This window comes from Chelmon rostratus, chromosome 8, assembly GCF_017976325.1.
Source record: "Chelmon rostratus isolate fCheRos1 chromosome 8, fCheRos1.pri, whole genome shotgun sequence".
Lineage (NCBI taxonomy): Eukaryota > Metazoa > Chordata > Actinopteri > Chaetodontiformes > Chaetodontidae > Chelmon > Chelmon rostratus.
This window is the reverse complement of record NC_055665.1, coordinates 239,046-265,721: the sequence shown is the minus strand read 5'-3', so window position 1 is coordinate 265,721 and position 26,676 is coordinate 239,046. Positions and strand designations below refer to the sequence as shown.

Sequence of the window (26,676 nt, the reverse complement as noted above, 5' to 3'; positions counted from 1 at the left end):
AGACCACTCTCGAGTGAAGAAGGCAAACAGAGGAGACTCTTGTGAGGAGAGGACTGGCCTGGGACAGGCTTTGAGTCTTGATAAGCTTGTAAATTATTGGTTTGCTGCTGTTTCAGTTGAGGCTAAACTCAGGTCCATTGGGCCCACAGCTGAAGAGGAGAAACTATTAGAAACTACTAGAAAAACTATGAATGGACTGATGCCGTATATTTGTATTAATTTGGATCACACTGATGCTGTATGATGCCGTATATTTGTATTAATAGTCTATATTAGCATGATGTGTCGTGTTCTTCAGGTACTTTATTATCTAACTTTTTATTTTAGGTCTTACATCACTGTGTTTCACATTTGTCTTTAATAATATTTAATAGGTCCAGGTGTTTCATTGTTAATCAGGGAGCATCTCAGTGTACAGGAACACACACACACACACTTACATTCATGTCCTGGAGACCCTAACCATAACCACTAACTTTAATCATCGTTTTCCTGACTGTGGACACGTCTTCAGTCCCCAATTAACTGGTCTTTACTCTGACACACACACACACACACACACACACACACACACACACACACACACACAGTGTGAAGACTGAACCTGAGTTTTGTCTTGCAGGTTGTGAAACCTGCACGCCTCCCTCTCTGCCGCTCATCCATCATGAAGTTATCAAACGAAGCGAAACTGTACCACAGTGATCTCTGTCTGCTGCTCCATGATGATGACGATGATGAAGACTCTTTGTATCCTCCGCCCAGGAGACATCACTTTCTGGGCGTCAGACGACAGCTGATGGATCCAGCTGCTGTCAGTGTTCATGTTCTGTCCTCAGATAAAACTGGTATCACATGTGAAGTGGTTCACACAGCAGCCTGTCGATTTCTGTGTCAGCAGAGACGAAGCTGACTGAGGATCAGCTGCTGCAGCATGCTGCAGGCATCACTGTCTGAATCACTGTCTGAATTTTATCAGTTTTTATAAACAGAAACGTTCAGCGTCTAATATTAGTGAAGCACATCTGACCTTCATAAAACCTGCTGTAGAAATAAAATGTGAAACTTTCAGTCAAAGGTTGTTTTTTATTACGTCATCGTTTCAAATCTGGATTGAAGACATTTACACTCACACATCTGTGTTTCTGTTGGTCACAAATCTGATTACTTCTGAGCTTCATGTACATCAGGGCTGGTCCTCCTCCATTCCAGAAGAGGGGCAACTGCACCTGAAGCTGGTTTTTACAAAACTTACAAAAACACCAGAAAAAGAACAGAGCAGACATCCTGCCGCCTGTTAACGAAGCTGTGTCAATCATCCCAGATCAATCATTCAGGAAAATATCCAAACTCTCAGCAGACACCTGTCAGATTCATCATGACGTCAGCAGGTCGGCGGGTCCACCTGCACGCTGTGATCTGATTGGTTTTCACTGGTCCACTGAGGATTTTTGGAGTGTTCTTAGGATCCTTTAGTGTTTCTGATCATCGCCTCCATTATCTTCCACTGATCTGGAGTCACCTGAGACACAAACAGACATTATTTTATGACAACACATCCTCAGACAGCCGATCGTAGAGCGGAAACATGGAAACATGATCTGTCAGCGTGAACACACTCGAGCAGTCACTCACCCTGCGCAGCTCGTTAAACTCGCCAGCCATCGACACGTATTCTCCTCCATCGAACCGAACCACCTGAAAACAAACAAACACTCGTTAACTCTGATCTAAGATCAGTCTGAACTCTTGACTAAAATCAGTCTGAACTGTGCCTAACATGCGTCTGAGCTCCGGTCTAAGGTCAGTCTAAACTGTGACCTGAGATGGGTTTAAACCAGGCTTATCAAACCGGTTCCATAAAGGGCCGTGTGGCCACAGGTTTTCGTTTCAACCAATTGAGAGATCACTTAATTATCAGCTGAAGGCTGAGATCAGCTGAGTCCAGCCTGGTGTGCTCCCCCTTGGTTGTAACGAAAACCTGCAGCCACACGGCCCTTTATGGAACCGGTTTGACATGCCTGGTTTAAACTGTGACCTCAGACCAATGTGAACATCGGGCCTAAGATCAGTCTCAACTGTGACCTAAGATCAGTCTAAACTGTGACCTAAGATCAGTCTGACCTCTGGCCAAAGGTCAGTCTAAACTCCAGTCTAAAATCAGTCTGATCTTTGGCCTAAGATCAGTCTTAACTATGACCTTAGATCAGTCTAAAAGGTGACATAAGATCAATCTCAACTCCAGCCTAAGATCAGTCTGAACTCTGGCCTAAGATCAATTTGAACTTTCTAAACTCCGACCTAAGATCAGTCTAAACTGTGACCTAAGATCAGTCTGAACTCTGGCCTAAGATCAGTCTAAACTCCGACCTAAGATCAGTCTAAACTGTGAGCTAAGATCAGTCTGAACTCTGGCCTAAGATCAATTTGAACTTTCTAAACTCCGACCTTTGATCAGTCTAAACTCACAGCTCCAGACATCCAGGTAGCGTAGTCGCTGCTCATATACGCCGCTAGGTTTGCGATCTCTTCTGGTTTTCCAAGTCGACCTGTTGGGATCCGGTTGATCATCGCCTTCTCAAAGGCTCCAGTCGGGTCCAGACGGCTGAATGCCCCCTAAACACAACAAGCAAAAACGCCAAACCACCGGTGAACAATACCAGACAGCTATGAACTACTGTCACCAGTTGTGGTCAGACGGGGAGTACCTTGGTTCTGATTGGTCCTGGCTGGATTATGTTGAATCTGTGACCGTAGCGGCCCCACTCCGCCGCCAGAGACCTGACACACACGACAACAACCGTGTTACCATGGCAAGCGCACGTTAGGGATGAGCAACATCATGGTGATGCCAAGATGACAGCAGTAAGTCTGATCTGAGGTTGTAGTGTCAGATCTGAGGGTTACATGACAAGATTGTGCCACTCCACTCTGTCCACTCTGTGCTCACTCTGTGCTCACTCTGTGCTCAGGGGCATGAGGGAGACAGACACATGAAGAGGATTTCTGAACATGTTTCTTTACTCTTAACTCTGTATACTTAAGAAATCACATCTATGTTTATTTAGTGAAATCTCTGTTTACTTAGTGAGTCGTATGTCTGTTTAGTTAGTACTATCTCTGTTTTGCTTGGCCTATGTTCTGTTATATAAATCTTTTTTAAAAAATGTCCTAAGAGTTGGCTAGACACCAATAAAAACACTAGAATAGAGATAACTTGCTAAACTTAGAACAAAGCAGTAATCTGGAAAGTTCCTAAGATCCCAATAGATACTGAGGCCAGAGGGATCTCAGTGGAAAATTACCAGTAGAAATTAGGCAAGAGATTATTAATTATGCATTAAAGGGGAAGACCCCCCTCTATGTAAACACCAATAAAATCAGTGTAAAGATGTAACTTGATAAAAAGGATGTGGCCAAACTGTGTGGCCAAGCCCTCTGACAAGTGTATAAAAGGTGATGCGCAGAACAGAATTTGGGCATTTTTGGCAGGACTTGCCTGGGCTTTTTGATCTGTGAAGAGAATAAAGCTCCCTGGACTCAACTCTTCTGGACTCTGACTCTTTTTCCAGACTCTGTGCATTTTTTGAAGAAAAGATGATCTCTCCTAAGACTTAGAATTTTTAAGATTATAAGTGATAATATTAAGAGTTAAGAATTAGGCAAAGAATTATAATTTGACCCTGATCCAGTCAGTATCTGGTCCTTGGCGAGGCAGTAGGAGATCCCCGTCAAGGTCAGTTCTGTTCATGTTGCGTACAGCTGAAAGGTCAGACTGACTTGTACAGCGCCTCGACTCCCGCCTTCGCCGACGCACTCGGGACCACGAAACCAGAGCCAGACTCAGCGTAGATGGTGGTGATGGCCAGGAAGGAGGCGCCTGAACAACAACAAACCAACAGCACACATCAAAAACCAGACAACAAATAAATGGATCCAATCAAGACTTCACCGACCTCTGACCTTTCTGACTCGAGTCAGTCTGTTCAAGGAACTCACACAACCGTTTTGTGAAGGTCTGGAGACCGCTTTGATAAGTCCTGAGTGTATAACTCACGAGCTCTGCTGCTTTGTTGTTGCTTCAGTTTCTGCCCTGTCCTCCATACTGACTGATACTCAGTTCCACACCTTTGTGTTGCTTCTTCTTTTCTAAACTCTGGATCCTCTTGGCGGACAGGGTCTTCTTTGGGAGTTCCTGATTTGAATCCTGTTTCTTTTATTTTGTGTAATGGTGCTGAATGCTCTGTGTTTATTTGTTTATATTGTTAAAAAGTTAAAATAAAAAAAAATGTAAAAAACTTAAGCCGGCCTAAACTACGGTCCGGGATCGGTCTCTGACCTTTCTGACTCTGGATCAGTCGCTTTCCCAGCTCCAGTGTGATGAAGGCCGTCCCGTTCAGGACGATTTCTGTGATGCTCTTCCAGCCGTTTGGCGACAGATGTTCTGACGGACACACAAAGTTTCCCGCTGCGTTGTTGATGATCACCTGCACCAATCAGGACACACGATCACTGGGACGTCATCATTTATAGTTTCACAGGTGTCAACCTCTGACACCACACATGATGACATCACACTGTACCTCTGCCGTGATGTCATCATGTGTAGCACGATGTAGCTCCTCAGTCCTGCTGGACAGTTTGCAGTACCTCAGAAGTACATGTATGAACTTTGGTATGAAAAACACTTGATCAGGTTTTGGTGCAGGTGCAGGATTTTAGATAACTAGTTCTTCTCTCATGAGCTCCAGAACAGACGAGGGACTCCCATCACTGTTTGTATGTTTAACACCAATCAGCCAATCAAAACGACACGATGAGCCACCACACAGAACCAACTCATCATTCTCATTGCTATCTTTGTGAGGACCAGTTTCAGTTTTAAACCAAAGTAGTGAGGACATCCTGCATTGTGAGGACATTTCTGCATTGTGAGGACATTTCTGCATTGTGAGGACATTTTCGCCGGTCTTTACTACTTCAAAGGTTTGTTTTAAGATTCAGGTTCAGGTTTAGGTTTCGGTTAGGGTATATTAAGTTATCGAGAGTCCTCACAAATATAGAAAGACATACGTGTGTGTGTGTGTGTGTGTGTGTGTGTGTGTTACATCTGGAAGTCCTGTCAGAGTTTCCATCTGGTCGACACAACGAGAGACGGCTTGAGGATCTCTGACATCACACTGAACTACGTGGACCTGAGGACAGACAGAGACGGGGGGGTCAGGTCAGGATTGGTCAGATCAGTTACAGCTAGTTCAGTCTAGTTGAGACCAGGGACCTCGTGAACGTAGAAAACTTCCCTTTTCTTAATGACCAGCACAGCCTTTATGAATATCAACATCTATGTTGTTGTTCACGTTTAACTAAGATACGATGAGATAAGATAAGATAAGATAAGATAGACTTTATTAATCCCCAGCTGGGGAAATCTGGGTGTTACAGGCAGCAGGTAAAGGCAGAAATAGAGAAAAACAAGATACAAAATGAAATAAAAAATATGTTTGCTGTCGCCTACAAAACTAGAAGATATAAAACAATATGATACGATACAGTAAGACATAACAAAACACTGGCAGCTGAGATATTGGACTTCTAGATTTGAAACTGCAGTGGCCCTACAGGAAGCGCTTTTATGTGTACTTTGTATACTACAGTAGTAAAGTGGCCATAATGAGTAGCAGCGTGCAGTACAGTGAAGTCTCATTAAGTGTATCTGTAATGCTGACTTCTGTTCTTAAATCTCTTGGTCCCTGATTTGACGGACCTGAACCACCTATCAGAGGGCAGCAGTTCAAATACATGATGTCCAAGGCGGGGGGGTCTTTCAGCATGGTGGCTGCTCGACTGAGGCTGAGAGCTGAAGATGCATGAAATGCATGTGTACTTTTTTCTACTGTGACACATGTATTTATTACTGTGCAATAGAAAAGGCTCTGGACTAAACCACCGTGTGCAGTTTCAATTCAATTTCTGTTCAAACTGTGAAACTCTTGTAGAAGTTTTGGCAGTATATTTTTCATGTTTTTTGTGGAAATATTTTGCTTTTATATTAGTTTTTGTATAAAATGTGCATACATACAGTCAACTTTAATTTTGAATGTCTCTATCCTGTTGTTATCCCTGCTGCACTGCTGCTGCCTGTAACACTCGACTTTCCCCAGCTTCCTCCAGGGGGGGGCAGTGAGCAAACAATGATCTTCTGGACATTATTGATGACCCTCTGAAGGGCTGCAGATCAGCTGCAACACCAGCGGTGGTGGTCCCGGAGACCTTCTCTGATGTGCGTACCCAGAAACCTGTAAGCCCCGTCTTAGGACTTCATCCCTGTCTCATCTCCTCAGAAAGGTCCGACATCAGTTGTGTCATCCACGAACTTGATGATGGGGTTGGTGGGATGGGCGGGGGTACAGTCATGAGTGTAGAGCGGGTAGAGGAGGTCGAGGATGGGGCTCAACACCCAGTGCTGGGGGGAGCCATTGCTGAGTGTAAGTGTGGGGGAGAGATGAGGGTGCAGTCTAACGGTCTGGGGACGGTTGTGGGCTGGGAAAGTCCTAAATCCCTCAGTTTAGGATCCGGTCTGCCCGGGATGACGTGTTGAAGGCAGTAAATATATTTGCTTTGTAGGCAAACAGGCGGGAAGATGTGTGGGACAGGTTGAAGGTCTTTGCGTAGCACCCCCCCCCCGCCTGACATTATCCTGACACCATCCCGAAGTGATCCTGACGTGATCTTGACCTCATCGCAACATCCCCTGACCCTCTAACTCATGATCCTGACGCCGTCCGGCATCGTGAGGCTGCTGCTGTTTGTTCTCATAAATCCAGACTTGTATGTGGACAGAGGCGTAGGCCAGGTTTACTGTGACCAGTTCAGTCTAGCTCGGTCTGGTCTCTGATTCTGGTTACTGACCTTGTTTCCAGTCTGGCTGCTGATCTGCTCTGCAGTCTGCTGCAGGACGTCCAACTTCCTGATCAATAAACACACGAAGTCAAGAAATCACATTTCAAACTTTCTGAGCAACATTCATGAAAAGGTCGTCCAATCAAATTCTGTCTGTGATTTGGTTTCAGATGTGAATGAAGCTGAGAGTCGTGACGTGACCTCTGACCTGCTGGCGATGACACACCGAGCTCCCAGCTGTGACAGGGTGGTAGTCATGGCCCGGCCCAGTCCCGTCCCCCCTCCTGTGATGAATGCCACTTTGTTGTTGAAGCTTCCTGTTGGCAGCATGACGTCCTCCGCAGGTGGAAAGAACCCCGACTGAGGAGGAGGAGAACCGGACTGCTGAGGAAGAACCGCCGAGCTGTGGAACCATGACTGACAGAAAACAGAAGAGAACAGAGATTCTTTATGGTTCATTGAACTGTTCCAAGATAAAACTGAACCATGTGGAGGAGATTTGGACTTTCTGATGCACCTGAGCTGAATCAAACACAGGTAAATACATTATGTTCAGGTGTTCAAATGATTTCTTTAAAAAACAAGTTAGCTTTATTAAGTAGAACATCATATAATGTTACAAGAAAAAAAATGTTTGTCTTGGTCTTCAGATTGAATACAAAACAAACCAGACAAATAAACTGTGATGCAGGAACATTTGAGAAAAAATGACAACAATTATTGCAAAAAAAAGAAGAAAATTCTCACATTTTCTTGTTTATTTCTCACCAACAGGCTGTTTGTTTGTTTGTTTGTTTGTCTCTAGTGTAATATTAAGAAAATATTATGTTATTTTTTATTTTCTTATTTCTTAGTTTTTACTAAATAAAATAATTTAAACCAGAAATCAGAAAACAACAATAGTCAGAAAGACGACTCCTGGTGTTAATGGCACCACCTGGAGGTCACAGGGCTGAACTACAGCAGGTGGTTTCATCAGTCCGCTTCATCTTTGTCAAAGTTTTATTCGATTATATTAACATTTAAAACAGAGAACAGAGCCACTGTGTTTCAGAAAGCAGAGGTTTCTTCTCAGAGATCCTGATCTGGTCTTCAGGGGACCCGGTTCTGGTTCTGTTCAAAACTAGGCCAAAGGTTAAATTACGGTAAGGGTCCGTTTATTAAAATGTTTCACGCGACTTAAACTCAGTTAAAGAATCTTCTATCTTTTTTAGCGTTTAAGCCTCAGTCAAAGCAACACTAACCTCTGAATGATTATTGATGATTGGTGTGATTTCTGCATTTCCTCTCTGACGTCACAGCGGACAGCTACAAAGACTTTCTTTTCTAAAATCGTCTAAATGACTTTTCTCACCCTGTGAACTGAAGTTCTCACAGATCCCAGAAGTTCTGCTTTTCTCCAGAACACAGCCGCCGCCATCTTGTTCAAGACCTGGTGACCTTTGACCCGGATCATACCAACTTGAGCTGCGGGAGTTTGGAATAGAGTTAATTTATGACGACATTTAAGCTAAAGTTTAAATTCACTGTAATCTCCCTCTAAAACATTATGTTACATTTGATTTCATCATGGTGAATTACATTAGATTAGATTACAGTTGATATTAGATTACATCATGCTTTTATTTTAACGTTTCCTCAAACAGCGTTAAACAGGCTCTGAGTTATTTGTCCTTTAACACGTGATGTCCAACCTGAAGCAAAATATTTGGGATTACTGAGATGTGAAATGCGCCTTGTTTGTTTGCATTTGTTAAAAAAAAAAGGCTTTGAGGTATTTTCAAGATTCAAGATTCAAGAGTCTTTATTGTCATTGCACATGTCAATGAAATTTTCATTGCAACCCCCATGTTAGATGGTAAGAAAGATAAGGCTAGAAAGAGTGAATAAAATTAAGATAACTACAATAAAATAAAATAAACCAACATGCAATAAAAAAAATATTCGTGAAGCAATTAAAAATATAACAGAATGAAAATATACTTAGGCAATAAAATATACTAAACAATAAACAATAAAATATGGAAGTGAAATGTGCAAACAGAATAAAATATACAAGCAGAATAAAATATAAAATATACACAGTGAAATGTACCGACAGAATAAAATATGCCAATGAAACTGAAATGTGCTGATATACTAAAATGTATATAATTATAGTATATGTGTGTACATAAAAGTCAAGTACACAGAAGGTGCAGGTGGAGGTGGAGGTGTAGGTGTAAAGTGTGGTGTGCAGTGTTCACAGTTCACACAGTCTCTCACTGCAGTGAGGGGCTGCCGGGGGTGATAGCTCTAACAGCTCTGGGGAAGAAGCTGTCCCTCAGTCTGTTGGTGGGGGTGCGGATGTTCCTGTACCGCTTTCCTGATGGAAGCGGTACAAACAGTCTGTGGCCCGGGTGGCTGGGGTCCGTGGCGATGGATCTCGCACTCTTTCTGACCCGACCTTCATATATAGAGTCTAGGTCAGGGAGGGGGCAGCCCACGATGCCCTGTGCAGTTTTAACCACCCGTGACAGTTGTTTCCTCTCCTGTGCCGTGCAGCTGCCAGACCACACTGTCACACTGAGGCAGAGGATGCTTTCAATTGTGGCCCTGTAGAAGTTAACGAGCAACCGAGAGGAGAGTCCAGCCCGTTTCAGCTTCCTGAGGAAGAAGAGCCTTTGTTGTGCCTTCTTCACCAGGCGGGAGGTGTTCATGGACCAGGAGAGGTCAGATGTGATGTGGAGGCCCAGGAACCTGATGTTGTCCACACGCTCCACCACTTCTCCGTCCATGAGGAGGGGGGCGTGATCCGTCTTCCTGGACCTCCTGAAATCCACAATGACCTCCTTGGTTTTTCCTGTGTTCAGCACCAGGACTGGGTGAGCTGGTGTATCTCCTCTCTGTAGTGGGTCTCGTTGTTATCTGAGATGAGACCCACTACTGTAGTGTCGTCCGCAAACTTCACGACTGTGTTGGTGGGGTGGATGGCAGCACAGTCGTGAGTAAACAGGGTGAAGAGGGCTGGGCTGAGCACACAACCCTGTGGCGTGCCCGTGCTGAGGACCAGAGGGGATGATGTGATGTTCCCTATTCTCACCACCTGAGGCCTGTTGGTGAGAAAGTCTCTGATCCAGTGGCACAGAGACGCAGGCAGACCCACCGTGTGTAGCTTCAGCGCCAGCTTGTCTGGGATGACGGTGTTAAAAGCTGAGCTAAAGTCTACAAATAGCATCCTGACGTAGGTGTTGGGCTGCTGCAGGTGGGTCAGGGCTGTGTGCAGGGTGATGGAGACAGCATCCTCTGTGGACCGATTCCCTCTGTAAGCAAACTGAAGGCTGTCTAGGTCCGAGGGGATGAAGTCTCTGATGTACCTGAGAATAATCCGCTCAAAGCACTTCATGATTACCGGGGTCAGAGCAGCAGGCCGGTAGTCATTCAGGCAGGTGATGGATGTCTTCTTCGGTACCGGAATGATGGTGGAGGACTTGAGGCACTCAGGAACCGTGGACAGCTGCAGGGACAGGTTGAAAATGTCCAGGAACACTCCTGCTAGCTGGTCAGCGCATGTCCTCAAAGTCTTGCCTGACACCTTATCCGGTCCTGCAGCTCTGCGGGTGTTGATCCTCCTCAGGGTGGATGACACCTGGTGCTGCTGCAGGACGAGGGGCTGGTGCTGCTCCTCCAGCCGGGGTAGGTGTGTGACTTCTCTGCTGCCTGATGTGTCGAAGCGGGCAAAGAAGCTGTTCAAGGTGTCAGGCAGGGCGGGGTCGTGGCTGGTGAGCTGTGTGTTCGGCTTGTAGTCCGTTATGGTTCTGATTTTGAGGACGAGGTCAGGATGATGTTTTCCTTATTTGGTGGGTGTCTCACAGGTGTTATTAAATCAGCTGCGACATATTAAAACCTACGGGGGGGGCAACGCAACATTTTCTGTTTTTAATTTATTTATATTATTTAATTTAGAGTGTTTGTCAACAATCACCTCAACTCAATGTCCACTTACAAGCTTTTTACAGAGTCTTCCTTTCCTCTCCTGTCCTCTCCTTTCCTGTCCTGTCCTGTCCTGTCCTTTCCTTTCCTGTCCTCTCCTCTCCTCTCCTGTCCTTTCCTTTCCTTTCCTTTCCTGTCCTGTCCTGTCCTCTCCTTTCCTCTCCTGTCCTTTCCTTTCCTGTCCTGTCCTTTCCTTTCCTGTCCTCTCCTTTCCTGTCCTCTCCTTCCCTCTCCTGTCCTTTCCTGTCCTGTCCTTTCCTGTCCTTTCCTCTCCTGTCCTGTCCTTTCCTTTCCTTTCCTTTCCTGTCCTTTCCTTTCCTGTCCTGTCCTTTCCTTTCCTGTCCTGTCCTGTCCTTTCCTGTCCTGTCCTTTCCTCTCCCTTCATGTCCTTTCCACTGACTGATATTACAGATTTACAGCGCTTGTGTTGAGTCGCTCTGAAATATTCACCATGACAAATAAAACAAGTGTCCTTTAAAATGACTCACTTTATTGATTGATTGATTCCTTTATTTCAAACATGTAATGAAAACAAAAAGATCAAAGATCAATAAATATTGTTAACTTCATTCCTTCTCTCTCTGATGACGGATAGCTGATAGCAGCAGATATTCTGGGATGTTCCGGTCAGCATGTTATTAACATCGATCAGATGAAGCTCAGTCTGTCCACATGAAGCGAAACATCAACGTTAACTTTCATACAAATAAATCAGTGAATTAACAGACGAATGAAAACACGTTGAACATGAACTGAACTGAAGGCTGTAGGTCTCACCACGTTCACGGACCCCCGTGTCCCCCTGCGGTGGTTCAGTCCAGGGAGGGACGATGATCACGTGTTACCGTAATGTGTCTAAACTGATGTGACTTTAGAAAAACGTTCCTGTTTATTTTCTAATTTCTGTCCACAAAAGAACTTCATACGTCACTGGATGGAGACTCAATCAGTTTAATATCGATTAGTGACGTAGTGGACCCTCTTTTGGTTGTAAAAACAGGATGACGGAGGCCTTATTATGACGCTCTTCCTGTTTGCTGGGACAGTTACGGTCCTGGTCCAGGTGGTCCCACAGTCGGAACACCGAGCCGAACAATTGAGTACTGGCTTTGACAGATGGGGGATCGAGTCTCAGAACCTAAACTCGTTCTGGTCTTCAGCGGGAAGCGAAAGTCCGGAAAGGATTATGTGACGGACCTGATCCAGAAGTGGTAAATAAATGTTGAGCATGATGACAGTCACAGGTGATCAGTGATCATTAGATATAGCTATCAATAGGTTGTTCATCTGTGAGTCTGTGCTCGCTTTTTAATGACAGCATGTCTGATCGATTATTTCCACTCTGATCTGAGATGATCTGATCGAAGATTAAAGGAAATATTTCCTGTTGGACAACAAGAACTGACCGTCGGTCTGTTTCAGCTTCAGACCTCACAACTAATCAAAGAGGTCAAATATTGATAACCAGGCTCGATTATTAGTTTGTCATGTTCCGTTGAATCGCATTGATTTTACTCAATTTACAACATTTATAAAAATATAATCACGTGTTAATCAGGTCATTGATCCTCTTCATCAACTGATAATAAAAACAAAGCTGTGATGCACCAAACAGCATGAACACTTGAACATGAACTTAGATGAGATTAAATAAGATAAAAAACTTTATTAAGCCCCAGCCGGGGAAATTCGAGTGTAACAGGCAGCAACTCTATAAATATATTGCCATAAAAAACAAACTGCCAGAAATTTGAGGAGAATTTCAGTTTTCAGAGAAATTGCACTTGGTGGGTTCAGAGAAATGAAGGCCAGTGTTTGCTCCATTGCACAGTAATAAATATTTATGTGTCACAGTAGAACAGAAGGAGTATTTAGAGAGTGTGTATTGCCCCAATAGCTGGAAAAAAGCTGGAAAAAAGAGCAATGTGTGCTGATTAAAAATAATAATAATAGTGTTGCTATTATTGCACAGAAGAATAAAATGATGTAATATTACACAAAAGTCTGGATATGAACAGAATTAGTCAAACATCGACACAGTCTGATGTTTGGTGCTGCTGGAGTTTAATAATCTGACAGCTGATGTATGAAGGACCTGTGGTAGTTCCTTCTTCAGGGTGGGTGCAGCAGTCTGTTACTGAAGGAGCTGCTGGGGGCAACATGTGCAGGTGGTTCAGTCCACACCAGTCTTAGTTAGTGATGACTTCCCTGTATTCAAAGCGTTCCCCTGTGATAACATCCCTCGATGGCTGTATCATCAGAGAACCTGTGGAGGTGCAGCTGGTCGTGTCGTGTCTGGAGTCTGATGTGTAGAGGCTGAAGAGGACAGGAGAGAGGACAGTCACTCGTCTCACAAGTTGTACATTTGTAAGAACGCACGATCGACCGAGACTTGAGACGGAAAAAAGACGAGTAACACACAAGAAAACACTAAAACAGAGAGGAACGGTCGCAGCTGCAGGCCGCCACTCGTGCGGCGCCATCTTGGACCGTCTGTAGTTCAGCTCACTTGTTTCTTCTCCTTCAGTTTAGGATGTGATGTTTGCTGCGTCCTGCGTCTGTCTGGACCTCTCAAACAGCAGTACGCTCAGGTGAGACCAACATCTGCTGACACACACGCAGCACGTCACCACGGTTACTGCCGAGTCATACTGGCTCTGTCGTGTCTGCAGGAACATGGTCTGGACCTGGAACAGCTGCTCGGTCCTGGTCTCTATAAGGAGCAGTACCGGGCCGATATGATTCGTTGGGGAGAAACTCGGCGACGCCAGGATCCTGGATTCTTCTGTCGCCTTGCAACCAGAGGAGCACAGCAGCCTGTCTGGGTAGGTTACTGATGACCTCCTCTTCTTCTTCTTCTGGACACTTGGACTCTGGACTCACCTGGCTGATTGATCATCTCTGCTCTCTGATTGGTCAGGTGGTGAGTGATGCGCGGCGGTCGTCAGACCTGCAGTGGTTCTTGTCTGAGTTTCCTCGACAGACTCGAAGTGTCAGAGTTCAAAGTTCAGAAAAAACACGCAAACAGAGGGGGTGGAGCTTCACCGCAGGTGAGATTACTTGACTATCTGTCTGCCTTCCTGTGTGTCTGCGAGCTGTTTGTCTGTTTACCTGTCTGTCTCTCAGGTGTGGATGATGCAGAGTCGGAGTGCGGGTTGGATAGCGGTGTTGAATTCGATTGGATCATCACTAACGAGGCTGATGCCCCATCGTTAGAAGAGCAGCTGCAGCCAATCCTGAAGCTGGCCGAGGAGGCGGCTGATCAGCAATCTTATTGATAACTAATGAATGTTCAGTAACAGCAGCAGGTCTGTGGAGCTGATCACTGTTTCCTGTCTGAATATCAATAAAGTTTTTTCTGGAAACTGAAGATGAGTCTGCAGGGCGTTTACATCATCACTGTAGCAGCAAAGGCTGATGGGAGATTCTCACCTGGACTGTAAAAACTCACCTCTCTGAGACTCTCAGTTTAGACCTCTGTGTTTGTTTTCACCTTCAGAATAAAACTGAATATTTCTAATAATGCTAATATTTCTATTTATATAAGCACTTGAAGCATTCATACTCTGCTCTGTCGGCGTGACACAAAGTCCAGACGATTACTAAAGGACATAATTCATGTATTTAATTTTGATTAAATTATTAATGTTGTGATTGTGAGTTAAATGAGCATCGATCGACTGTTAAAGCGCAGTCTTTTAAAAAGGGTTCAATCTTTAACTTCAGGTCTCAGGTGAACGGGTCACATGAAGGGGTCTCAGGTGTGGTGAACGGGTCACATGAAGGGGTCTCAGGTGAGGTGAAGAGGTCACATGAAGGGGTCTCAGGTGAGGTGAACGGGTCACATGAAGGGGTCTCAGGTGTGATGAACGGGTCACATGAAGGGGTCTCAGGTGAGGTGAACGGGTCACATGAAGGGGTCTCAGGTGAGGTGAACGGGTCACATGAAGGGGTCTCAGGTGTAAAATACACAAACATTTCCAGCAGCTCCACATTTCACAGTGACATTCCACACAACATCAACCTTCTGAAAGTGTCACACAGAGATTTATTGATGACTCACCTGATCACCACGAGCGAGGCCTTGTGACATCATACAGGTATCCGACAGGTGAACAGGATGTTATTTGCCTCAGTGCTTGAAATCAGAGCTGATGACCAGTGATCTGTTTTATAAGATCTACTGAACTAAACAAGACGGCAGCGAGTCCACAGATTCAGATTCATCAGCTCTTGGATTTCATCCTTTTCCATCAACACCAGCCTTTGGCCTGTTGATGCTGCCATTTCAACAGTTTCACACACTTCAGTTAACACACTGCAGAAACAAAGTACATTTACTCAAGTACTGAAGTATTTTAGAGATATCTGTACTGTGCCTGAATTTTTCTATTTTATGATATATTTACACTTAAAGGGAGTTATATATGTAGACATCCAACTGCACTACATTACATGCACACGTAATGTGTAATGTTTTATTACTCAGCCAATCTGAGGAGTGAATGAGCTTAAATTCTGGACGACTGTTCGTCTGCCAAAGAATAAAAACCACAGAGTCAGTTTGGATCTACATACCAGTGGCAGTGCTTTTATTTTATAAAATCCTGTCTCAAACTGTGTCATGATTTATTACAATGAGCTGTGACATCAGCACAGTAATGACATCAGCACTGGATTCTGGGTAAAAACATTTCTAAACTTTATTCATGTCATCAGGTGAAAGGTCACCTGTAGAAAAAAAAACAAAAACAAAAACAGATGCATCTCTGACCTCTAATTGGCCCCTGGTTTATATGGCAGTGGAATGTCTCCCTGTGATTGGATACCTTAAACCCCACCCCCATGGAACCAACATAAATCATTGGCTAATAAGATATTGGCTCCAATCAAGTGATTAATAAATGTGGCAAAGCAAAGTAATCAGAGTAACAACAAACCGTTAAGACAAACACCCAAAGAATTAATTAGTCATTAATTAGTACTTAACGAGGGAATGGCTGTAAGTCACTGTTAAACTCCCTTATAGCAGCTCCTCGTCTGGCCTCCCCCACATAATACTGAGGAGGGGCAGGAGGGGGTTGGCACTGTCAGTGGGTAAGGACAGGGGGCCAGACAGGAGGAGTCAATGAAAGCAACACTCCAAATGTAACTGAAAGGTTCAGAGAGGGAATGTGTTAAAGCAGGAATCACTAAGACTGGAGCAGGGAGGAGGCTCCCTGCCTCCCCCCGCAGCAGAGGAAGGTGAGCGGGGGGAGGAGGAGCTTCAGAAGGAGTTGAGGTCCAGCAAGGTCTGATCCAGAGTGGCGTGTATTTTGACGTTCTCTTCTTTGGCCGAAGCCAAAGCCTCTGAAAACAGGAACAGACAGAGACGGTGACTTCCTGCCGTCAATCAATAAAGCTTTTAATTAATAACCTGGATCAACCAAAGTGTCCATAAATCCTGGCGACTGAGTGGAAACACTGAATATAAAACAATAATAATACGTTGTGCTAGTTGGTTTTGATAATTAGACACTGCTCTTAATTCTCATCACTAGTTTTTATTTTTATTTCCTGATGAACTCACTGTCCAGTTCGTCAATGGTTCGCTCCAGTTTGGTCATCGATCGCTCCGAAAACTCGGCTCTGGTCTCAGCCTGAAGTCAGCAGGTCACAGGTAGCAAACAGGAAGTCAGCATGTCACAGGTAATAACAGGAAGACAGCATGTCACAGGTAATAACAGGAAGTCAGCATGTCACAGGTAATAACAGGAAGTCAGCATGTCACAGGTAATAACAGGAAGTCAGCAGGTCACAGGTAATAACAGGAAGTCAGCATGTCACAGGTAATAACAGGAAGTCAGCAGGTCACAGGTAATAACAGGAAGTCAGCAGGTCACAGGTAGCAAACAGGTAGCAAACAGGAAGTCAGCATGTCACAGGTAATAACAGGAAGTCAGCATGTCACAGGTAACAGGCAGGAAGTAAACAGGTAGCAAACAGGAAGTCAGCATGTCACAGGTAATAACAGGAAGTCAGCAGGTCACAGGTAGCAAACAGGTAGCAAACAGGAAGTCAGCATGTCACAGGTAATAACAGGAAGTCAGCATGTCACAGGTAACAGGCAGGAAGTAAACAGGTAGCAAACAGGAAGTCAGCATGTCACAGGTAATAACAGGAAGTCAGCAGGTCACAGGTAGCAAACAGGAAGTCAGCAGGTCACAGGTAATAACAGGAAGTCAGCATGTCACAGGTAATAACAGGAAGTCAGCAGGTCACAGGTAATAACAGGAAGTCAGCAGGTCACAGGTAATAACAGGTGGTCAGCAGGTCACAGGTAATAACAGGAAGTCAGCAGGTCACAGGTAATAACAGGTGGTCAGCAGGTCACAGGTAATAACAGGTGGTCAGCAGGTCACAGGTAATAACAGGAAGTCAGCAGGTCACAGGTAATAACAGGAAGTCAGCAGGTCACAGGTAATAACAGGTGGTCAGCAGGTCACAGGTAATAACAGGTGGTCAGGGATGTCTCACACAGGTATTTAGAAATATTTGTACATCATTTCTGTCTCACCTCCTTGAGTTTGTTGCTCAGGTTTTTGATCTCTTCTTCGTACCTGTCCTCCTTTAGAGAGTACTGAGAAACAGAGAGACACAGCCAATCAGAAACCAGGTGTACTGACACACAGGCAACAACCAATCGGGTATGAGTTCACCTCAGACATTATCAGTCTTCCATCACACCAGCTTCAGGTCTCATTTCAGGTCTGCAAGTAACCAGTTAGTTAACAAATATGTGTTGAACCACTCGCCTGGGGGTCCCCCCCCAGAAGAGCTGGAGGAAGTGTCTGGGGAGAGGGAAGTCTGGGCATGCCTGCTTAGACTGCTGCCCCCGCGACCCGGCCCCCGATAAGCGGAAGAAGGTGGTGTGGTATTAATGCTAAACATATTGACTTGAACATTTCGCTGGTTTGCTGCACAGCATCAACCTCTTTAACGTCTTGGCCCGCGCCACGCTGGGATTGGTCGGTTCATGAAACGTGACACTGACGAGTGAGAGTGAAAAGTTAAACGTTTCAATAAAAGCTTCAGCCGGGGGCCGAGCCCAGACATTCCTTATGGAGTCCAGGTCATCTTCCATGTTTCTGTCTGCTGTCACTGATCAATGTGCTGTCCTCTCCGCCGCCCCCGTCTTCAGGCTCACCAGGTTAGGTTAGGTTAAAACATTTCAGGGGACGACAGCTCTTCTCTCTCAGCACCACCTGTACGTGTTTTTCTTTTTGTTTGTCCGTGCGTCCGCTCCACTATTGATCCACGTTTAATAGATGATGTTATTGACACCCAGGAGTCCTTTCCTGTTGTTCGTGTTACACGATCCAAAGTTAACGAATCAGCTGTTGTCAGTAACTATCCGACATGCTGGTTTAGCTAAAATCTGGCATGATGTCACTCTGGATTTTTGCAATCGTTTGTTTTTTCAGTTGCTGATCGATCAGGAAGCGGTCAGATGCTAACGATTTGTCAATGCAGTATGACATCATTGTTTAGATAACAGCATGTGAGCTCATACAGCCTGAAGATACATACCAAGGTGAATGATACAGGTGCACTGATGTACCCACGGTGTGTAACACAAACAATCAACGTTAAAGGCTGTGTGAAGTACCCGTTTTTCAACCGTCCCCCCCCTCCTCCGACATCCCATCCCCCTACCTTCTCAGTCTGGGCCTCCAGAGATTTTGAACTAGTGAAGACAGTTTTCAGCTCCTCCTCCAACCCTCGACACTTACTGCAGGTCAAAGGTCACATCAGACAGATTGTGTCAAACAGGTTCTGTGAGTCATTGTGTGTCTGTCACTGAATTCAGTAACGCAGGTGTTAGTTAACCCTCAGTTCACCGCCACACGATGACACCGCTGTGACACCGCAGTAACACCGCAGTGACACCGCAGTGACAGCGCTGTGACAGCGCTGTGACACCGCTGTGACACCGCTGTGAGACTGGTAGCGTGTGTAGTGTCGAGTTGTGTGTAGTTTGGCGTCGTGTTTAGTTTTGTATAAGACAGGCGTGTTGTGTAGTTTGGTGTGTTGTGTAGTTTGGTGTGTAGTTTGGTGTGTTGTGTAGTTTGGTGTGTTGTGTAGTTTGGTGTGTAGTTTGGCATCGTGTTTAGTTTTGTATCAGACAGGTGTGTTGTGTAGTTTGGCGTGTTGTGTAGTGTCGAGTTGTGTGTAGTTTGGTGTGTTGTGTAGTTTGGTGTGTAGTTTGACGTCGTTGTGCAGTTTGATGTCTCGAGCGGGTTACAGTCATGCAGAGACCAGCAGGAGGAGGAGGAGCTGAAGCAGAAGCTAACGGTCGGAGGTCATAGGAGGGAGGTCAAGAGGAGGAGCTCTTCTGGTGTGATTGACAGCAGGTGGGAGGTCAGGTGACCCTTAGTACCTTGTCCTCAGACGCCTGCAGGCTCTTCAGTGATTGGTCGAAACTCCTCAGCTGCTCCTCCAACCTCCGAACCTTACTGTTAGAGAAGTAAGTGGACAGACAGGTGGATGGACAAGCAGGTAGCAGGACATGCAGCAGCAGCAGCAACACGTTTCCATGGAAACAGACAGGAAGAAAAACATGAATGCAACTGCGCTGTTAGTGAAGCAATGTGACATCATACTTCTCTTCTGCTGTATTTATTAAATCAGTCTGTGACACCCGCCTGTCTACCTGTCCCTCCCACCTGTCTGCATGATCAGAGCAGCAGCAGCTTCATGCTGTAAGCAGGTGTGCGCACTGTGTGTGTGTGTGTGTGTGTGTGTGTGAGAAAACCTTTCGGCCTGTTCAGCCCGATCTTCAGCTCGTTCCAGTTCTCCTTCCACCATCACCAGTTTACGAGCCACCTGTCAATCAAACACACACTTCATTTTGATCTCTTAAATCTGGGACACCAACGTTTGAGATCTCCTCCAACAACCATGAACATTGAAGAAAAAACTAAAATAACTTTTCACAGAGGAATCACAGCCCAGGCCCCCCCCCATGTCAAAGTCCTGTTGGACACTCTGTCAGTCTTTATACTGCGTTCTTCCTCAGCTTACAAACCGCGATCTTTTCCTGACCGAGCAGCTTTAAGTGAGCTATAAGTAGAGCAAACGGTTCCCCACTGAACAAACTCCATTCTCAACATGTTCTCGGTACCTGACACACCTGTGCATTAGGAGGCGTGGCTTCCCTGAGCCGACACCGTGGCCACTGATTCTATGTAGGCGGGGACGAACCTTTATTCCACCTCAAAGACCAAGCTGACATCGATCATGGACCCCTCCCACCCCCTGCATGACACAGTGGGGGCCCTCAGCAGCTCGTCCAGTTTCAGACTGCTGCATCCACCTTGTTTATTTCAAATGTTCTCTATCTCTGCTGCAATTTTTCTTCTCGCTGCTACACACGCTGCTGTGATGCCCAAATATCCCCGACTGGTGATAAATAAAGTCTTATCTTATCTTACCTTATCTTATGGTATTAAGATGGAAAACAATGCAAGTAACAAAACAACAATAAAAACAAGAATGTCCTTTGTCTTATGTTAAAATACATGAAAAGAAACAAGCTATGGAGTAAATAATAAAATACAAGAAATAAAAACAATAAAATAGAAAATAGAATAAAAAAAAGTTACAAGAACAATGGAAATATAAAATCACATAACACTTAAAAACATTTACAATCAATTAAAATAAGATGTGAAATAAGTCCTTTGAACAGCTGCTGTGACAGCTGAGTCAAAGCTCGAGGCTTTTTTATTATTATTCCATGTTTAAGTAATTCACTGTCAGAGACTGACATCCTGATCCAGTTCTGATCAATGAAGCAACTTCCTGTTCTGTGAGCGGGTCAGATGATGTGAGCTGAGGGTTAAAACCAGTGAGTGGAAACATCTGTATTATCTTATGAATGAATAAAACCAATGCTGGTGACGTTCCCGTCCATCTGTTAAAGACCTGTGACTGCGGGAGGGATCAGCAGTTATTAACCTGAGGGCTGAGTAGTAGACAGCATCCAGTGACTTCAAAGTAGAGGCAGAGGCTTTTCCGTATATCAGCAGAGACAATGCTGGCAAAGTACAAAGTACTGTCGGGCAGTATTTAGTTGGTGTTTGACTCACATCAGGTCTGTCAAAAATATTCTAAATTTAAATTTATATTTGAATTGTCTACAAAGCCGACATTCGATTGTGAAATTAATTAATTAATTAATACCACAGCGCTGCACTGGAAGCACTGCATGACAGACTGGACTTTCTGCTGTCCAGTAATTCTGCTTTTGTTTAGTTTTTCCAGGAAAATGTTGAAGCCGACATATAAAGTCTCTGCAGTAATACTCTGATCTGAACATACTCCTCCTCTCTCTCACTACTCTGCCAGTTTGTTGAGTTAAGAGTCGAGTTCAACCAGCACAGTTAGTGGTGATTTATTTTGTTTCTGTCGGTGTGAAAGGTGTGTCTGACGAGGATTTAACGGCTGTTTCTGGTTAAACTAGAACAATCTTATACTTTAACAAAAAGACTCTGAGCTGGCAGCTTCTAGTGGACGTACTTCATTACCGTGGAGGGATTACACTGCAGCCCGGTTTGTGCTCTAAATCAATACTGGGCCACTTTCAGAGACTGTCTCCATCAGTCACTTGGACACAAGAAACATGGGACAACAGAATCCATAACAAGATAACACGTGATGGATTCCTCCCCTTGTCTGCGACTCTGCGAGTCTTCCAGGTCACGTGGACGCCACCTGGAAACTGTGCACTCAACGCTATTTTCAGTGATTAAAGATTAAATGTAGGTCAAACTGAAACAGTCAAACCATTCTACAGCACTGCACAGGACTTTATTTCACTTTCAGTAATGAGAAAGCATCTTTTTGTTGAAATACTGTCTCTCTTATTGGTTAGAAGTTCATTATGTGTCATGGTTATTTCGACAGCCTTAACACTGACACTGAGATGCTGATCAGCGCCCTAACCTCCTCTGTCTGTGTGTATCGTTTGTTCACCCATGCTGCATGTCGATGTTAGGAGTTGTATATCACGCGTGGTACTCTGTGTGTGTTGTGTGTATACACCATACCACGTGTGTTTGATTTGTAGTGGGGGTGTTACCTCTTCGTATTTGCGGTCGGCCTCCTCAGCGATCTGTTTGGCTTCTCTCAGCTGAACCTCCAGCTGCTCCATCCTCTCCTCGTCCTTCAGAGCTCTGTTCTCTTTCACCTTCATCCCTCTGACAGACAGACAGGCAGAGACACACAGCTGGAGAACTGATCTGGAATCACTATGGCAGTTACAGTCAGAGGAGTTCTAGGTTAAATCTGGCCAGGTGTGTGCCAGGTGTGTCTGACCTCTCGCTCTCGTCTGCAGCCTTCTCCACCTCGGACAGTTTTTGAAGAGCCGTGGTCAGTCTGTCCTGAACCTGGTCCAGATTGTCCTCACTGAGCTGCAGGCGACGACTCAGAGCTGTCACCTCCGCCTCCGCCTGCAAGACATGCAGCAGGGAGAAGTCAGTGCAACACCTCCATCAGTCAGAGTAAGTCAGCTGATCAGACTTTCAGAGTCCACAGGTTCATATATGGCAGGTTTGAGCCCGTGTCACTGACAAACACACGATTACAGGTTCATTTGAACATGACACACAGAAATTCTCGCGCCTCTTGTCTCCGTTTCGTGACGGATCCAGTTCTAGCTTTAACAAGCGTTAACTTAAAAACATCTTAATGTGGGTCAGGCTGCGCTAATCCATCACGAAACAGAGCGAAAACAGACCGAAGGTATTTCTGTCCGTTATGTTTTTAAATTAGAACTTGTAATCGTGCGCTGCTCCGCTGTGTTCGCTGACCTCAGAGACAAAAGAGACGCTGTCATGTCTTTCACCATGTGAGCTGCACAAGGCGTGGCATTGGCTGTCCTCACCTGAACAGGTATCTTGCATCATAATATAGACCCAACTAATCAGTGATGAAATTAGTTGCCAACTGTTTTTAAATTAATTGTGTCAGCCTTAGTTTACTATCAAATTCAGATCTACAGGCTGTTAAACAATAAGGCTGAAGTTAAACGAAGAAATCTCACAAAAAGACCCAAACCAACAACATGTTGGTCCGTCCCCCATCACCGTCTGACTTCTGAAGACGTAAATCTTCAAAAACGGCTCACAAATATACATTTTTTATTCAGTAATTTCCTCAAACTGCTGCTCGCTGTAGATTTTATCAGACAAACACGAAGGAATAGAGCGTTCAGGGGACTATTTTCAGCAGTGTGTGTGTGTGTGTGTGTGTGTGTGTGTGTGTGTGTGTGTGTGTGTGTGTGCACGGTGTGGAAAGTATACCAGTTTGGTCACTGGTGTCTACGACATCGATTTCACAACATCATCATAACCATGAGAAAACCTTCAGCACATTAAAAATATGTGTTTTACTGTGGCTGTGATGACCTGCAGGTAAAGGGCTGTGCACGTACGCACGTACACACGTTTAGCTGGTTAGCCTGGTGAACTCGGCGTTCAACGAGCGAGGGATTAACCCCTCCACATGCGCGATGCGGAGTAGAGAAGTGGTGAAGTGAAGATAACCTTATCGGTATTGGTTAAAAACGGGTTTAGCAGTGAACGGTATGCCGACGTTTGTGTTGTTAGTGGAGTTTCTCCGTGAAATTCGTCACACTTTGCCAAAAAATTGAATATTCCCTCTAAAAACTCCACACAGGTTCAAACCATTTTAATTTCTATTTCTGCGCATCACATCCTTAAGAAGGAAAACCAACACAACGAGAGACATACCACTGGTATATTCTTTTAAAATAGACTTCTTTTCAAAGGTCCACATACCTACACATTACATAATAAATAATGTCCTCTACTGTTTGAGTTCTGCACCTGTTTCAGCTCGATCTACATTTTCATCAATGAAAGTGGCGTTGTGTCTGCAGTTGTGCAGCGCTGCGATTGCGTCTCAAGGATTTCAACATCCCAGACAAACCGGAGGACCTCCAGTCAAATATTATCTGATTATGAACCCTATTTTCCCATGTTTTTGTGTCCAAGTGACTAATGGGAATGCATTTTTTCAGTATTGGTCAAGAGTGCTGCAGCCGGCAGCCAAGAAACACACTGCAATTGAATCCCTCCTGGTGTTTGTGCAGTGTCAGTGTTCGTCCACTAGAAGTGTTTGTTTCTGCCCCTGACAGCTCAGATTGTTCAAATAGGTGTCTGACAATGTCATGGAAAAAAATCTCCACAAAGATCCATTTTGTTAGCTGTTACATTGCTCTGGCCAAAGCCCCCAGACTCCATTCACAAGAACACAACTAAAACAAAATAAAACTCACCAAAGCCTTTTGGATTCTAAACCCTGCCCTTTGTCTAATGACAATCAATCAATCACATCAGCTGGTTAGCCTGGCGAACCTACATATATATATACACACTATACACACACACACATATATACACACAGGTGTATATATATATATATATATACACACTATATACACAGTATACACACACACACACATATGTATGTATGTATATATATATATATATATATATATATATATATATATATATATATATACACATAGTTTGAAAAAACATTTTAAAAAATGATGTCGTAATGCCCTCCCCTGGCTGTCTGTGCGTGTGTGTGTGTTTGTGTGTGAGTGTTATCACAGGCTCCATGCGCAGCTTATCACACAGGATGCTGACACACATGCAGTACTGCAGTACACATGCTGTACTCTACTGTAGAACTACAATCTCCTGCAGTACTGCAGTACATTGTATAGTATAGTTTGATAGGGTGTCTGTGTTACATATTTTGGGGCTTTCCGGATCAAAAGTCCTTACTTAATGATGATCTGATGATAGAGTCTGATCAGATATTGATTAACTGTGTATCTGATACAATGAAATAAGAGCTGAAATACTCAAATGTGATCATCTTAACTTATTGATCCATGAATGAAAGCTAAACTGAAGAGTATGATGTGAGATCACGTCTCCCTCTGGAAGAACTACAGAAGTGGTGTTCGAGAGTGGAGCTTCAACCCCACAGCAGAAACCTCCACCTGAAGATCCTGATCCAGGTGCAGTCTCAGTATTAACACAGTTGATGAGTCACTACACTACCACCTGTAGTACTGCAGTACTATCGTGTACTACAGAGCAAGTCAGATTCTGTGATGTATTCAAGATATTTATCCGACACAACGTGACAGAACAGAACTACCAAGAATCTGACAGAACCTGAGGAGAACATAATCCCCTTCACCACCTGTACAGGCGTATAAATGTGGTGTAGGTATGTGTACCTCCTCTTTGCTCCTCTTCTCCTCCTCCACCTTCTTCTGCAGTCTCTCTGCTCTGTCCTTGGCCTCGTCCGCCTGCTCCTGCAGCACTTTGATCTTCTTCTTCACCGCCTCGATGCTGTTCACGCTTCCACTCATCTTGGTCTACTGCAAGAGGAACATTAACAGTCAGTCTGCTGATATTCTGGTTTTCTTCAAGTGCAGAGCAAACCAACTCGGAGAGTCGCAGCTAACAAGTACGGTGTGTTTATCAAAACCCAATACGTCGTCTTCTTCTGTGCCAGAGAGCTCCAGTAAAAACACCTGAGCCATAATGTTGTGGCATGTTCTTTCATTGCCATGAAAAATCCCGCATGTACACAACTACTTTGTTTTGTTGTTATGTGAACTATTTAACAATATTCTATTAACAATGAAGTGACTGAGTTTAGGTAAGCACTTAGTTGAACAGGTGGTGTCAAGGTGGTACAAGTTTAAACAGACACAGAAAGTTCACACTCATACGTCAGCATATACAGGTAACGCAGACAAAGTGTGCCAGTGCGGTGCAGTGAGTGACAGTAATGAGCTTGAGGGTCCAGGAGTTCAACAGTCTGGTCTGAAACTGTCCCCGAACCTGGTGGTGCGGGACCGGAAGCTGTTGTCGGACGATTTATCTACAGTAACACTGACTCCTGAGCGTTCACAAAATTAAAATAACGTTTAATTGATATTTTTCACAAATTTTTTTCGTGTGCTCTATCAGTTCTGTCTGTGAATGTTAATTCTGTTTATGTAAATGTTTACGATAATTTATCAGATTTTTCTGTTTGACGTGTTATTACACCGTTAGCACGTTAGCGCCTGATGCTAGCAGCGGACCACCGCCCTGTCAGCCTGTTAACACACTAGCAGAGTTCAGTGCAAACGGAGACAAGATTAGGTGTACCTGAGTGATTATTCTCACCTGTCTGGGTTCTCTTAAGAAAACACCTGCGGCTCGAATACGACTTCAGCTGACACCGTCACTTCCCTGTTAGCAGGCAGGCTAACTCGCTGTTAGCAGGCTAGCTGAGAGGAACTGCTCTGTCACTTTATAAACGGAATAAAGTTTAGAAACAGCGAACAAACTGCAGCTCAGTATCTGAACTCGCACACGGAGTCGGTTGTCTGGTTTTGAGTATTCGGGTCCCGGTGTCGGGTTCTGGTTCTGGTTCTGGTGTCAGGTACTCTCCGCCGCTTCCTTATCCAGCCAACTCCCAACTCAGACTACACCCTCTTCCGCGTTAAATTCCCTCCACAGGAAGTGACGCATCGCAAGGATTTTTACAAATTAAAAGTAATTTAAACATTTAAAAATCCGTCAAAATCCTTCACAAAATGCAGATCATGTCGCCGAAACAGTGTGATTGGAGGAGTAACTGACCTTAATAATAGAAAGAGTTTAGCAGCGCGTACAGAAGAGAGTTGTGTCACTCTCGGATCTCGCCGACGCGGTCACGTGGTTC

The 26,676-nt window shown here is 44.5% G+C and overlaps 3 protein-coding genes across 6 annotated transcripts; 1 reads left to right on the top strand and 2 right to left on the bottom strand.

Annotated features, from left to right (window-relative positions):
• Positions 1-1,063: 1,063 nt before the first annotated feature.
• On the bottom strand, positions 1,064-8,335 carry decr1 (2,4-dienoyl CoA reductase 1, mitochondrial). Of its 2 annotated transcripts, none has more exons than XM_041942400.1 (10): positions 8,252-8,335; positions 7,106-7,314; positions 6,907-6,964; positions 5,106-5,192; positions 4,337-4,484; positions 3,778-3,877; positions 2,706-2,778; positions 2,467-2,613; positions 1,633-1,695; positions 1,064-1,519 (listed from the first exon to the last, which is right to left on the bottom strand). In XM_041942400.1, exons 1-10 carry the CDS (start codon positions 8,315-8,317, stop codon positions 1,460-1,462), a joined length of 1,011 nt encoding a protein of 336 aa, XP_041798334.1. In that variant the 5' UTR covers positions 8,318-8,335; the 3' UTR covers positions 1,064-1,459. The 2 variants fall into 2 exon arrangements, with proteins under 2 accessions (XP_041798334.1, XP_041798335.1); XM_041942401.1 differs by having other exon boundaries at positions 8,142-8,279.
• Positions 8,336-11,953: 3,618 nt separating this feature from the next.
• On the top strand, positions 11,954-14,239 carry pmvk (phosphomevalonate kinase). Its single transcript, XM_041943143.1, has 5 exons — positions 11,954-12,080; positions 13,397-13,460; positions 13,542-13,694; positions 13,790-13,919; positions 13,996-14,239. Exons 1-5 carry the CDS (start codon positions 11,986-11,988, stop codon positions 14,145-14,147), a joined length of 594 nt encoding a protein of 197 aa, XP_041799077.1. The 5' UTR covers positions 11,954-11,985; the 3' UTR covers positions 14,148-14,239.
• Positions 14,240-15,438: 1,199 nt separating this feature from the next.
• On the bottom strand, positions 15,439-26,455 carry LOC121610375 (tropomyosin alpha-3 chain-like). 3 transcript variants are annotated; one of them, XM_041942431.1, is made up of 9 exons: positions 26,136-26,455; positions 25,193-25,336; positions 22,228-22,361; positions 21,992-22,109; positions 19,664-19,734; positions 19,289-19,364; positions 17,426-17,488; positions 16,439-16,508; positions 15,439-16,218 (listed from the first exon to the last, which is right to left on the bottom strand). In XM_041942431.1, exons 2-9 carry the CDS (start codon positions 25,325-25,327, stop codon positions 16,136-16,138), a joined length of 750 nt encoding a protein of 249 aa, XP_041798365.1. In that variant the 5' UTR covers positions 25,328-25,336; positions 26,136-26,455; the 3' UTR covers positions 15,439-16,135. The 3 variants fall into 3 exon arrangements, with proteins under 3 accessions (XP_041798365.1, XP_041798364.1, XP_041798366.1); XM_041942430.1 differs by lacking the exon at positions 19,289-19,364 and adding an exon at positions 18,565-18,640; XM_041942432.1 differs by lacking the exon at positions 19,289-19,364 and adding an exon at positions 18,565-18,640 and having other exon boundaries at positions 25,193-25,333.
• Between the last annotated feature and the right edge of the window lie 221 nt (positions 26,456-26,676).

Bases quoted from the DNA above. Each gene is read 5' to 3' on its own strand.
- pmvk (XM_041943143.1), top strand. From the start codon at position 11,986: ATGGGGGATCGAGTCTCAGAACCTAAACTCGTTCTGGTCTTCAGCGGG. The intron at 12,081-13,396 runs GTAAATAAATGT...CTTCTCCTTCAG, and splicing joins ACGGACCTGATCCAGAAGTG to TTTAGGATGTGATGTTTGCT. The intron at 13,461-13,541 runs GTGAGACCAACA...TCGTGTCTGCAG, and splicing joins TCAAACAGCAGTACGCTCAG to GAACATGGTCTGGACCTGGA.
- LOC121610375 (XM_041942431.1), bottom strand. From the start codon at position 25,327: ATGAGTGGAAGCGTGAACAGCATCGAGGCGGTGAAGAAGAAGATCAAA. The intron at 22,110-22,227 runs GTCAGACACACC...TCTGTCTGTCAG, and splicing joins GCTGCAGACGAGAGCGAGAG to AGGGATGAAGGTGAAAGAGA. The intron at 19,735-21,991 runs GTAACACCCCCA...TTTGATTGACAG, and splicing joins CCGACCGCAAATACGAAGAG to GTGGCTCGTAAACTGGTGAT.
- decr1 (XM_041942400.1), bottom strand. From the start codon at position 8,317: ATGGCGGCGGCTGTGTTCTGGAGAAAAGCAGAACTTCTGGGATCTGTG. The intron at 4,485-5,105 runs GTAACACACACA...TGATTGGTGCAG, and splicing joins CTCTGACAGGACTTCCAGAT to GTGATCATCAACAACGCAGC. The intron at 3,878-4,336 runs GTCAGAGACCGA...GTTGTTGTTCAG, and splicing joins ACTGATCCAGAGTCAGAAAG to GCGCCTCCTTCCTGGCCATC.